The sequence below is a fragment of the Suricata suricatta genome, chromosome 4 (genome assembly GCF_006229205.1).
Source record: "Suricata suricatta isolate VVHF042 chromosome 4, meerkat_22Aug2017_6uvM2_HiC, whole genome shotgun sequence".
NCBI classification, from domain to species: domain Eukaryota; kingdom Metazoa; phylum Chordata; class Mammalia; order Carnivora; family Herpestidae; genus Suricata; species Suricata suricatta.
The window spans coordinates 142,654,294-142,668,236 of NC_043703.1; the positions used below are offsets into that span (position 1 = coordinate 142,654,294).

General features: G+C 41.8%; 1 protein-coding gene across 1 annotated transcript in view; it reads left to right on the plus strand.

Annotated features, from left to right (window-relative positions):
- ALK (ALK receptor tyrosine kinase) overlaps positions 1-13,943 on the plus strand; it is a 662,031-nt gene that overhangs the window by 564,091 nt on the left and 83,997 nt on the right. The window contains exon 9 of the mRNA XM_029938017.1: positions 4,261-4,430. Within this exon, the coding sequence (XP_029793877.1) occupies positions 4,261-4,430 (170 nt within the window). The remainder of the gene's footprint in view (positions 1-4,260; positions 4,431-13,943) is intronic.

Here is a 13,943-nt window from a genome sequence, read left to right on the forward strand (position 1 = left end):
AAGACAGAAGGGTCTTCCTAGAAATGTATACATCTTTATTTATCCTGATATTGATCAGCTCCTACCACATGCCCTCACTTAATCACTACTATGAATACAAGATAAGACGTCTCTTCCTTGAAGGAACTTGCCCAAGGGTGATGGAGGGAAGATAAGCCACCAGAGCTGTGTACCATGGTGGTCCCAATAGTCTCAATTATAAGATTTCAGAGGAGGAGGAGGTCATTTGTGAGATAGAGGATAAGAAAAGATTCCATGAAAATTAAATATTTTTTAAAGTGGTGATAAGGAAAGAACAGGTAGAGGAAATGGAAAGATCAAAACCACAGAAGCAGGAAAATGCATGTCAGGTGCAAAGCTGACATCTAGACCAATATGGGCGAGTCTAGGAACTAACATCCACTTGGCCCCCATGTGTAGACTACTGGATGAAAACTACTTACCTGGTTACTCTAGGTAATACAGATTATTTTTAGTAACTTCAAAACACAAAATACAGGCTTATTTAGAAATCAAAATGCCCATCTAATCAGAACTTCAATCTTGTTTTAAAGTTAGGGCATTTTCCTCCCCTCCCCCTGCCACACTTGACACTACTGTAGATGAAAACCCTGAAATTAGGAAAATGATGGTCACTGTTCTCTCCCCTTCACTCAGCTTTCCTCGTCAGTCATCTGGCTAACTTGTGACCCTTTAGTGCAGGGAAAGGAAAAGAGGTATGGGAAGCAAGAAAGCTCTTCCTTGATGAGAACTGTTGTGGTGATCTGGCATTGGTATTCACTGGATGTGGCAAATGTTTAAGGCTTACTATTTTTCACAGGGGGCACGTTTGTGGTTTCTTTGGAGATCTACGTTCCTCCTTACCCCCTCCACTATGGCTAGGAATCTTTCACCTTGACTAGGGCATATGTATCTCTATTCCAGGAGGTCAGCTACTCTTTCCTCTGTCCTTGGGCATCTCAAGATGCCTGCAGCTTCTTTCTTCTGAGTTCTGTTTACCTCTTCAAGAAGCCCTCTTAGACATGATCTAAAATGACCCACATAAACCCCCTTTTACATAGTTCACTCTAGTCTATATATAATGCTCATGCATGTGTGCACCACCAAACTCTGAGAGTGCAAGCCATCCAATGGTTCCACCTTGTCTTTGTTCTGCCATCAGAGCAGCTACCCAAACCCTTGTTCATATTTTAGATTTTGTTCATATTTTAGAGTTATACAACGGTCTACTGAGCTCCCCAAACTGCAAGTGCTCAAGGTGGTATCATTAAAACTGCTCTCTTGGGATGAAGAGGGAAACTTCTCTGCAGAAGGGTAAAATAAAGTGGAACTCATAATACACAAAAAGCACATTCTAAAAACTCTCTCCTAGTAGTCAACCACCAACTGTTTTAAAAAGCCAAAGTATGGATGAGAGATAAAGAATTGTGTAACCTGTTTTCATTCATCCCTCTTGAAAGTCCTTCAACATTGTGTAGTATCTATTGCCTCAGTGCTTCAGCCAAAATTCCTTTTTAATATTTCTTACACTATTTGTTATCTTGTTAAGTTGTCACTATAATCCTAAACCTAGCCCCATCTTAGAGAATACAGAACTGTACTTCAAAAAGACAAAAGTGACAACAGTATTTTAACCCAAACCCCTCTCACTCAAGGTCTTAGACCATTCTAGGGTGGAGGATACATGTGACTCAGCATAAGTACTCAATAAATATTCACTGAATGCCTAAAAAGTTGATTTTCTTAGATTACAAAGGAACATGAATGCCTTGACAGTTGATAAGGAGAAACCACTGAAGAATCAGTCACAGATGGTAGTGGTAAACAGGAAGATGTGATAGAGATATACAAAAGAAATTAGAAGGGAGAAAGCAGAGAGGGAGAGGCATTTTAGGAGGCCATAGAAAGAGCTGAAAGAGTAAGCTATAAAGGACATTGTGAGTGCTACTTTGTTAGAGTAATGAGAATAAAAGCTAGGTTGAAAGAATTTTTAAAAATTTTTTAACGTTTTTATTTACTTTTGAGAGAGAGAAACACAGAGTGTGAGTGGGGGACGGTCAGAGAGAGGAGACACAGAATCAGAAGCAGGCTCCAGGCTCTGAGCTGTCAGCACAGAGCCCAACGTGGGGCTTGAACCCACAAACTGTGAGATCATGACCTGAGTTGGCCACCCAACTGACTGAGCCACCCAGGCTCCCCAAAAGAATTTTTTAAAAGCATGGGCAACAAGGAAATAAAAGCAGTTACATGCCAGTTATCCAAGATGTTAACATCTGAATGGAGGTAAAGAAATAGGTTGCATGTCAGAGGAGCTAGCAGGATCAAATAAAGGATATTTTTCTGGGATGGGTGAAAGCTGATCTTTTTTTGTAGATGGAAAAGCCAAAAGGTAGAAAGAATCTGAAGGTGCTGAAAGCAGTTATTGAGAGAGGAAGGACTGGGGGAGAGTAAAACATAAGAGATTAACATAGAAGAAAATGAAAGATACATCTTTCTCTAAGACAGGAAACTAAGAAAGAAGGTAGATAAATGTAGATAAATAAACGCTAATGCTGAGAAGTAGAAGGAGGAGGAGGAGGAAAACTAGGAGGAGGAGAAAGGAAGGACGGGAGGGAAGGGAGGAGAAGAAGGGAAGGAAGGGAGAGAGGCTGAAGGAGATTACACCTAATACAGTAAATCTTTATCAGTAAAGTAAGAATCAAAAAAATGGATCAGGAGTTGTGGACCAAGAGGTAACCAGCATTAGTGTTTGAGGAAGAGTTTGAAACACCCATTGTGCTATGTGTGTTCAGAAATCAACCATGTAAATCAACAGTGGATGAATAAGTACTTGAGGATCAAGAGCCTGATTTCACAGAAGTCCAAATCAGCAAATATTCTGTGGCCAAGTAGCAAAAGGAGAGAAAGGATGTAGCAAACAACATTCCAAGCAGGGCACTGTGCATGGGCTAAAGGCTGAGAGGGCTTAGTTGGCAATGGTAGGATTAAAATTTCTAGTTGTGGCATCTGGATTGTACAAGGAAGCCATGTGAGGTCAGAAAAAACAGTTAACAAATTTATTAAATTATCCTGGGAGTACTCATTGGAGACAAATATTTGCTACACCAGATTTGGGAAATGGAAAAGGTGTAAGGGAAGAGGTTATGGTTATAGACCAGGCTTGCCTGACTCAGGCTCTCAGAGGTAGAACAGCACCTGGGCACCTCAGTGCCAGATGTGGCCTTGTTAGTGAAGAGATCATATGCAACAAAGTGGGAAGTTCATGGTATGTGACCTCTTTGGCCAAATTGTAGTGAAACCATGACCTTGGGAACTGGGAGACGAAGGAATGGTGATTTACAAAAACGAATATCCTCAAACAATGAGCATCAAAGAAAAGGGGGCACATAGCAGATGAAAACTCCAGTTGCTCTAGGACATATTTTGTCTTCCATTCCACAATAGCTATTTTTTATTACAGGATCTAAACAGGAATATTTGGGGCAATTATATGATAGAGTCAGCCTAAGTTTTAAGTGTTGTTTACAGATTGTTTCTATCAAATAAAAATGCCAGAGACCTTGTTTATAGCATATACTTATTCTGAGCATGACTGCACTTAAACTCATTTAGAAATATTTGCTACAATACCTTTTCATACATCTAAGGAACAATGCCATAGGAAACTTTCCTAAAGACACAATGAAAATATATGATTGTACCTTCCTTTTGTCAAAGTGGACATCCTAATTCTGAAAGGCAACCATCATAAAGTATCTTGAGAAGTAGATTTTTGTCTTGCCTTTGCCTATCAGTGGCCATAAGTATCAAGTCATAGAATCTCTGGTTAGCTAACACATGACATGGTATCATTCAAATAAGAGTATTAGAGTCTGGAGGAGGAAGGAAAATCTATGATACCTAAGGCATTAAATAAATTGAGTCATAAAATCACTTGTCCAAGGTCACAAAATGAATTGGGGTCACAGACAAGAATCTTTGAATCCCTTTAAGAAGGGATCACCTCAGATGCAGAATCTTGGGAAACTTAGGATCAACCTGAACAAAACTGTCCATAGTTGTCCCTGCCCAGCTCCTTAATGAAAGCCAGTTGAGGAGACAATGAGTAAGATCAGATAGTTACCAGCTTTTCTCACTGGGAATACCTTGGCTGAGTGTCCAACAACATCCTTGAGGCTTCAGGTGAGAATTCCAGGATGGGGAACTAAGGATTTCATTAAACATTAATACCTGTCCTTCTGGCTCTGGTTTCCCTTGCAGCTCCGAATGTCCTGGCTCATCCGTGGAGTCTTGCAGGGAAACATCTCCTTGGTGCTGGTGGAAAACAAAACTGGAAAGGAACAAAGCAGAATGGTCTGGCATGTTGCCACCAATGAAGGCTTGAGCCTGTGGCAGTGGACAGTGCTGCCTCTTCTTGATGTGGCTGACAGGTGAGCCTCCGCCCATTTCTGTTCCTCTCTTTCTTCTATCAGCCAAGATGCAGAAAGGGGTCATGTCTTCCCTCTTTCCATCCCCTCCACCAAGACATACATCCAGATAAGTACATACATGTGCATGCACACAAATATGTACACACACGTGCACATGTGCATGCACACACACACACACACACACACACACACACCACTTTCTGCAGACTTATAGGGAGCACTGACTTTCTCTGTGAGATTTCCATGCTAATTAGAGCACTCATCTCTTGCACCTCTAGCCTGGCCTGATTGGCTACCTCCAGTGTCTGTAGTAAGATGAAATAAAACTCATACTCATAAGTTTGAGCAACTCATATTACTGCCAAATAATAATCAGTCTTTATATATACATCATATTTTTTCTTAATTAATGCATTTTACCTTACTTTCCCATTTGAGATTGTTTTATCCCTTATTAACAACAAAATCTGTGACATGGGAAGTACAGACCTCATCATGTTCCCCATTCCTGCCCTTTCACAAGATTCTCATCAAGAGCCAAAGAGTTACAGGACCAGCAGGTTGGTATCAGAGTGAGGACTGGTGCTCAGGTCAGTCCAAGTCCAGGACTTTGTGGAGTCAGGTCCCTGAAGCAAGTAGATGAAGGAGATGAAAATTCTTCAGTAAACAGGGGAGTGATTTTACCAGAGGCCCTGACTCCTATATGAATTCTATCACTAGTGGTTTTGTGACCTTGAACCTCTCTAAGTCTCAGTTTCCTCATCTTTAAGCTGAGAGGGTTGGACTAGAAGATCATTGACTTTGCATGGCTCTGAAATGGAACAGTAACCACTGAGATCAGCTGCCACTTGTCTCCCTGGAATGGCACCAGTCTGCCATCTGCAGCCAGCTGGGAGCAAGCAGTGCCTAGCCTAACACAGCAGCTCACATGACTCCCTGATGAATCATACTGAGCCCTCAATGATTGGTGCGCTAATCTGTTCCAGACCAAAATAGGCAGAGAGCAGAAGGTGGGAGTTATTTCTATAAAGGGGGGCAGATAAGTGGATCTGAAGGAGGAAAGCCAACTTAAATAGGCTAAATATCAAACCCAGCAATCCTAACACCTCTGAGAGCCCATTGAAATCACCATCCTGATGGACTCCTCTCTGAAAAAGGAAGACAAAGGGCTTAAGGCAAGGTGAGGGTGATGCCAGTTGTCATGCAGCTTTGTAAGGATAAAGCTGAGTCTCAAATTCTTCACCCAAACTTCACAAAGTCTGCTATTTCCAAGAGCTGATAACTTCAGCTGTGCTGTCATAAGAAGAAGCAATTGTCCTCACTCTGAGCACCAGTTTCCCACTCCTTCAGATGTGTGTGGGTTAAAGATCAAAGCCCTTGGACATCCTGAGGCACAGTGCTACCCCTAGGACAAATGGATTTAATTAAAGTGCAGGAAGAAGCAGTGTGGGCACTCCCTACCACAGACTGATCTTTTGTCCTCTGGGATTGTGAGAGTTGTATGCAGGGGATGGAGAACAGGAAGGTGATGCCAGAGCCCTTCCTCCTGGGAGATGCTAAATTAATTCAGATGAATCAAAGGGTTTTTTTTCTCCTCAATCCAGCAAGCCCTCTCTCTTTCATAACCACCCCAGGGGATTTAAAGCAAGTAAGATGTTGACTCTGTTCACTCCCATCCACTAGCGTTTCATTTGAAGGAGACTTTGTTCTCAGCCTCCCTCCTCCCTGTTAAGACTGTTTACCAGCCTGACATTTCCAATATTGGTACTGAAACCAAACTGTCCAGTGGGGATTCAGACAAAGGCCAGGTTGGTTTGATGATGCCTTGTGACCTAATAAGTGTGCAATTACAGAACACACGAGTGCCTCCATTCACTAGGAGCCTACACACCACTGACATGCTCTGATGTAGGAAGCTACTCCCCCCACCCAGAGTGAAAGGTGATATAGAAGGCATCAAGACCCAGAGGTAAATGGAACTACAGGAAAAGGAGGCACAGCAGTTTTCAGTTGGTAAAATCTCTTACCAGTAGAGGTGACTGGCCATAAAACTAAAAAAGCACTGTGGATGAAAGAGCATAGGTTTTAGGATCAGATAGTCCCAAGTTTAAAACTGTCTCAGGCACTCACTAGTTGTGTGACCCCAACCAGTCACTGAACCTCTCTGAGCCTTGGTGGCCATATCTGTAAAGTAAGTATAATCACAGTACAACTTCACAGGGTTGTTATGAGACTAAATAAAATGACTATCAAAAGTATCTATATATAATAAGTATCAATAAATTTTATTTACCACATCTTCAATACTCATTCCTCAGTTATGTAGCCTCAGAAAACTTACTGAAAAAAAACAGCACAAGTCACAAACCCTGATCTTCTACACTTGATCTTAGCCAAAAGGTCGAGAAGTGATAACAACCACTTATCTTCCAAATCAAGCCATGTTATATAAAACAGAGATAATAAAGTTTACCTCTGAGGCTTAGAGTAGTATGCTTGGTAAACTTTCTGGCCCACAGTAAGTGCTCAGTCAGTGATAACTACTAATAATAACTAGAAGATAATAATAATAATAATAATAATAATAATAATAATAATAATATCTCCCCAGCTCAGAAGAGACTGGGATGGCCCATTCAGCAATAATAACCAGCCATGCAATACTAAGATGATAGAGGTGGGTGTTCTTCTGAATTTGCGATCATCAATGTTGTGTAGACTCCTAAGGGGAAGGAGCAAGAAACACATTCTTCCTTTTCCTCCCAGGGAGAGTGAGCTATAGCTGCCAGATTGCCAGAAAATGAAAATAGGAGGAGGGAGGAGTAGAGGAAGAAAATATATAATGGAAAGAGAAGGAAAATGGATTAAAAAAACAAACAAACAAAGACAAACTTTCTTTCCCCCACTCTTAGATAGGCATTGGCTGCTTTACCACCTGCTTCCTTAGGCAGATTCTGGCTTTAGCTATTCAGCACTCACATCCTGGACAGCTCCCCAACCACGGACTTTGAAGGAGCAGGAACTTTATTCCCAAAGCTGTTCCAAATCTCCTCCACTCCTAGGTTCCCCAACATTACATTACATTGCATGCATTACAAAGTTTTTGAAGCAACTTTTATTAAGGTTTACAGGTTAGCTCTAAAGAGCTCCCATGTTTTAGATACTTCTTTCAGTTCAGTTGTACCTAGATTCTTACTTACAGGTTTTTGTACCTTCCATTCTCTTCACATGAAATGTTCTTCCTCTACCTTCCTTCTTCCTGACACTCTTCCTTCACTTTTTAAAGACCTCTAGACTATATAGTACACCTACAATATATTTTCATGGCCCTGAAATATCCCTATAATACCTTGTCACTCTTTGCTATTTTTTTAAATACCTGAATATACACATTAACAAGGTAAAGATCAGATCTGTCTTATATATCACTGTTCCTTGAACATCTAGAACCATGCCTAATAGACACATCATATGTCCAACAAATATGTGCTTGTGGAATGATGTGTTGAAAGATGTTGCATACATTTCCAAATTCCAGCTGAATTAACCGAAAATTTCACTTACTGGAACCCATCTAAAATTCTTCTTTTGTTCAATCTAACAAAACAGATAAAACCATATTATAATAAATATTGCTGCAAAGTGTTCTGTATATCAAAGCAACACCTGTGATCCATCAGATGAACCCAAATAGCATTTGTTACTCTTATGGCAAGGAATTTTCTTTAGCAACTTGCCTGGTACCTGGACTTTCTTTATCTCTGGCCACTGTTCTGTCAGAATCACTTTATAAGAAAGACTTTGATAGTAACTGTGTGCCCTAATCCTTTTGAGTAGAGAGATCTAGAGTTGAGCACTTGAGAGCAAAGAACTGTATTCACACTGCTGCCACCATATAGTAGTCTTCCTGTGAAAGCTCAAGGAATATGCCATCAGTATATAAAGGCTGATGATGGAGAGACATTGATCCATGGGATGGTATTTCTTCTGTCCATTTACAAACAGGCAAAGGAATAGAAATAATGTCATAGTCTGTCATCATCATGAAGTGATATTAACCATAAAACCATACTATAAAGAGTAACCAAAAAAATCTCCACGACTAGTGCTCATGATGTTTTGAGCAGTAGCAACATCCCTGGAATACAGATATGTGCTTTCAAGGTAATTTTGAAGGACAGCACCAATTCAAATATTGGCTTGATGTGTGCCTAAAAGTTATCTCATTACTTTACAGCCACCTCATATAAGTAATGTTCTCCATTCCTTCCCCCATTCAATTGCCATTCTTTCTGTTGGAATTAATTCTACCTTTACTCAAATGGAAGAAAGGCAAGTTCTCTTCCCTTAATCTGCTAGTCTCTTATGAGAACATATCCCTAATTTTCCCCTTTATAATAATATATCCTAGTAAATTAAACACAATATTCTTAAGTTCTGACAAGCTCACAGAGCAGAAGATGCTAAGTTTGACTCATTACAGGATAGATTTGGAAACACCATGGATCAACCCTTGTCCCACAAATCACTGCAATCATACAGCCAGATAGAAAATACATAACTTAACGTGCATGTGGAGGCTCTATTCCTTGGCATTATCATTATAAAGGCTTTTAGCTGTACCCTATATACATAGTCTAACAAGAAAAAATGTTCCCTCTGGAGGTATTTAGATTTCCGTTCCTTTTGTATCCTTTGTCCTAAATGACAAGTAGTGTGTTTGAGAAATGCATCTTTCAAATGGGATCAGTTAAACTGAGAGTTATGTCTTTATGTACATAGGCCAAATTCCACAGAGCCAAGATTTTTCTTATATCCCATTCTTGCTTCTCAGCCAGAGAATCTCCACTTTATATGGGGTGCTAGCAGTAACAATACTGCCCCTTTGTATAGCATCTTTCTGTGATGAGAAAGGCATTAGAGGGGCATTTTCATCCCTTATTCTTACCTGAGTAGAGAAGCAATTAACTTTCAGGGAGAGGAAATCCAGAAATTTCAAATGAACCTCAGTTTGCAGGACTAGACACACTTCTAAAATGTGTTTAATTCAGATTTTTGTAAATTGAACCAAAACTTCCTCATAGATCCATGAAAAGAATTATAAATTATTGTCATTCATTTGCATCATCTACCACTGAAACCCATCATCTTAATTCTCCAGCCCAGCTCCTGCTGAAGACCATTTCCCACCCAGCCCTTGCCTGCCTTCCTTCTCTCACACCTCCAGCCCAGGCAGCATCACCAGCACAGGGAGATTCTCTTATTTTTCTTCTAGAATACAATGGCCCCTTCCCCACAGGGGTTTTTAAGTTATCACTCTAGCATGTCTTTGACTATTTCCACTTCAGAGCTAGAGCATAAGTCCTAATAGGCATTTTTCATTTGCAAATGTATTAATGTACCATGTCTAACAAAAGTATAAAAATGCATTTAGTTATACATTTAACAAACCACCCTCTAGTAGAGAATAAAGTTCACTTCCAGAAGGATTGACACAGAAAATCTACATCATATAATGCCTGCATGGTCCCTAGGAGAAGCCAGTAAAAGGCCAGGCCATGCCTGGGTTCTTCACCTTCTGTCTTCCTTTTCTTCTATGGAAGTTTCCATTTGAAATAAGTAGATGTCACCCCTGCAAACCCCACACACCAGTGTCTGCTACCCCTCTGCTGGACAGGCTCCATCCATGGTCACAGCAGCCCCTGGACCATCCTACACTCTGCCCCATGTTCCTTGCACCCACAGCAGCCATGCACCTGCCCCCCAGAGTGCTTTATCCCCTCACAACTCAAGGTGAACACTCTGTCCCACTCTTATGGGTAGCTGGGGCAGATGTCATCCCCCATTTTCAGGTGAGAAGACAGAGGCACAGAGGAGTTAAATCAAGGTCTTATTACTTAAACATAGAGGCTCTGCCTTAGAGCTCCTTCTATCTCCTTTCAGTCCACCGGAGAACACCTGTGGATGCTCCAATGTAAAATGGTACTAACCTCCAAAGTCATCCTGCCAACACTTACTGCCCTACTTAGTGCCAGGTGATGAGCTTACCTAAACAGGTAATGTATTTCAGCCCTCTAGGAATGTCATCTATAGGGGGAGCCTCATAGGAAAACAAGATCTTTGTATCAGAGGTCAGTAAGAACCGGGAAGGGGGAGGGGTGTCAGGAGTACAAAGAGAACAGCATGAGGCTCAATAAAGTCACAGCTGTTGGGGCTCCTCATTTCCAAACACACTCCTCTCTGGTAGCCAGTTTGGGGTTCTCCCTCTGCCAGATATGCCCATGCTGACAGAAGCAAAGAGCAATGACTGTCACCTTCTGTAGCCTGCATTTGTTCATTCATTCACTATCAACAAATGCACATCAGGCACTCACTCAGGAGTGGCTCCATAGGCTTCAAAGTCAGAGGTCGGGGCAGAGGGAAGGAGATTTCAAGGCTCACCTGGTGCCTACCCCTCCTGAGTGAGTCTGACTGCCCTAAGTCCAATGAATACAGGCAAACCGAGCACTTCTAGGGCCCTCTTCATTAATGGGTAAAGGAAAAGAAAAAAAGGTGTTTTCTGCCCTAACCAGCTATGACAGTGTAAGTGTGCCTTCCTGAAGCTACAGGAGCTGGGGATCTCAGCATGCTTATTCACATCAGCCTGAGCCAGTTCTCTGCACTGGGAGAAAATGGTAGGCTCCAGGGTAAATTTAGGTGAAGTAGGGTGCATAGCACTGAGTAAACCAAGCAAGCTCAGAGTTCTTCATGGACAACTTGACTTTGCTCTCCTTACTTTCCCAAGAGAGATGAGGAAACTGGCATCCTAGAGCACTAGACCGTACTCCTTAAATCCACCTTGCCTTACTCAGACATGTCCCTACTCCTGGAGTGGAGTGTGCCCTGGGGGAATGGCTCTAGTTGTGAGGGAAGGGTACTTCTGCGTCCTGCAGCCAGACAAGGGCCAACTTTACCCATCATCCTACTCAGAGAAGTGAGCTAGTCATCAACCCAACCATGTCAGATGTGTGGAGAACACCTAAGCAAATAGGTTTGTTCTACACAATATGTTAGTTGGGTAACACTACCCAAAGTAACATTAAACCTCCAATCCTCAGGGATGTAAACAAAATTATTTCTTGCTCATGTGAAATCCAAAATTAGTGTGCTACTTGGACAGTGGCTTTCCATCTGGTTATTCAGGGGTCCAGCCTCCTCCCTGTGGCTCAATCCTTTTCTCCAGTTTTGGAATCCTTTGCATTAAGACATCCAATGGAGAAAGGACATGGGAGGGGATCTCATATAGGAAGAGTTTTGTGAGTCATTACTTCAGCTCACCTTCCATTGGCTGTCTTAATGCAACTCACAAGGTAATACTTAACTACATGGATGCTGAGGAATGTGGTCTAGCCCAGAAGAAGGGAAAATGAATTTGATGTAGGAAAAATGATGTATCATCGAATAAGCCAACGAATACAGCCCCTATCTCCAGGCATCTATCAGAGTGTCACTTGAGAATACCAATTCCTTATTTAGCTACTCTAACCATTGATTAGTCTTCTCCTAGAACCTTCATAATTCAAGGCTGAAATCAATTCCAGGATCTATTCTAAAACATGAATGTTTCATTCCCCAAATTTTATGATGTAGCAAAACCTTACTTTTTGGCAGAAATCGTCTTAGAATTTCTCTCACTGAATTTCTCCTTTCTGAAAGGAATTTTGATACTTGACCACATTTGGAAGTCACTGACACAAAATGTCAGATTCAGATATCTTGTGGGAAAGACAGGGAATCGCCCTCCCACAGGGAAGTGTCACAGCGTCAGCAAACATATTTTAAGCCCGCATCAAGCACAGAAGATGGAAAGGGGTGTACGACCCAGCCTCCTTCCAGTCACAGGGGCTACATGCTAGGAGGTGGGGGAAGACACAGAGCATATGCACTGAGAGGCAAACAGCAACACATGAAGTATTGTGCAGAGTCTGACAGCATGGCCTGTATTCAGACGGCACAGTGATCTCCACATAGGGGGGATGAAATGGAGAACACGAATTATTATAAGACAGTGGACTCTGAGGAAAATGTAGATCTTCCAAAAGTGGGAAAGGAATAAGAGCATTTAGAAGAAGGCCATCAGGATGAGTGGAGACTTATAGGCAAGAATGTTTTATGTGGGTTCAAGAATAGCCAACTAGGTTGTATCAGAGAATCCTGAGCAATCTTTTTGGGAGGAGGTGAGCAAGGATATTAGGCCACATATTCTGGACTCTGCACTGTGGGTAACAGCCATTGAGCACAGAGATGGGCTGGAGGATGGGAAACCAGAGCAAGGCTCTGTGAGGCTTGAAGGCTCCATGAGGGACCAAACATGTAATGCTCTGGGCCTGGAAGTGGGGCTTAGAAAGGTGGGAAGAGGGGCTGGAGGAGAAGAGGCCTCCTCTGCTGCCACCTTCCAAATGGCACCATTGGCCTTGGGCTGGCCCTCTGAGAAGAGTGGAAGAAATGTGCCTGGTGGCTCAGCAATGTGATGTGTAGCCAAGCATAGATATATACAAATCAAACATTCATAACTCTGAAAGGATCTGGCCCTGTTTCTTTCTCAGAAAATATCCCAGATCACTGGAGCAAAGAGTAGATTAGCAATTCTGAGCTTTAAATCCTATTTCTAACACTGATTTACTATGACGCTTGGGACAAGTTGTTGCTTTTGATTGCTAAGTTTCCACAATCAAGAGTGCAACACAGTGAGACAGATCCTGCCTATAAGCCCGGTTTTGAGAAGTAGTCACTGAAAATGGCAATAAGTGAACCCCTTTAGAATAGCAGGATGTTTGGATTGGCTCAAGATTTTCTTGGTAATATCCAAAGCTCAATTTACAAGTAAACAGATGCATATATTTTTCATAACTCTTAGTGCCTCTGAAAATGTAAACCTATGTTCTCGGCCCTTCTCTCCCCAAGCAAAAAGTTTGGAATTTAGGGGATAACTGGGCTGCTGATATTTGAAGTAAAGCAGAATCCAGTTCTCTACATGCTTTTCTCTAGGACCTCACTGGCCTTCCCCACTTCCACTCTCACCTCTGTGCAGGTGACACATGGTCTTTATCTTACCTGAGTCCCATACCTGAGTTTCCAGCTGCCTAATTGGCCTCCTGCCCACACGTTCATATGCCCCTCCTGTGTGATTCTTCTGTCCAAAGCCCTACCATTATCCAAGGCATTCAGTTCTTCAAAGTCTTTCTTGATTTCTCTCTCATTACCCAGATTCAGCGTTTCCCCAGGTTGTACATTCTGGTTCTATGAGGGCAGAACTAAAAAGGTGTTTAGAAATCTCCTAGTCACTGAATAATATGAATCACAAATCATCTGAATTCCTCGAGGTCAAGGTCGATGTCTTATGCATCTCTATATTCCTAGCTGCAGACACAGTGCCTGAACTCATAGTAGGTGCTCAAATAATCTTTGCTCAAAGCCAGAGGGGGAGAAATGGAATTTATAACACTGCCCGAGGAAGTACAAATTTCTAAATAT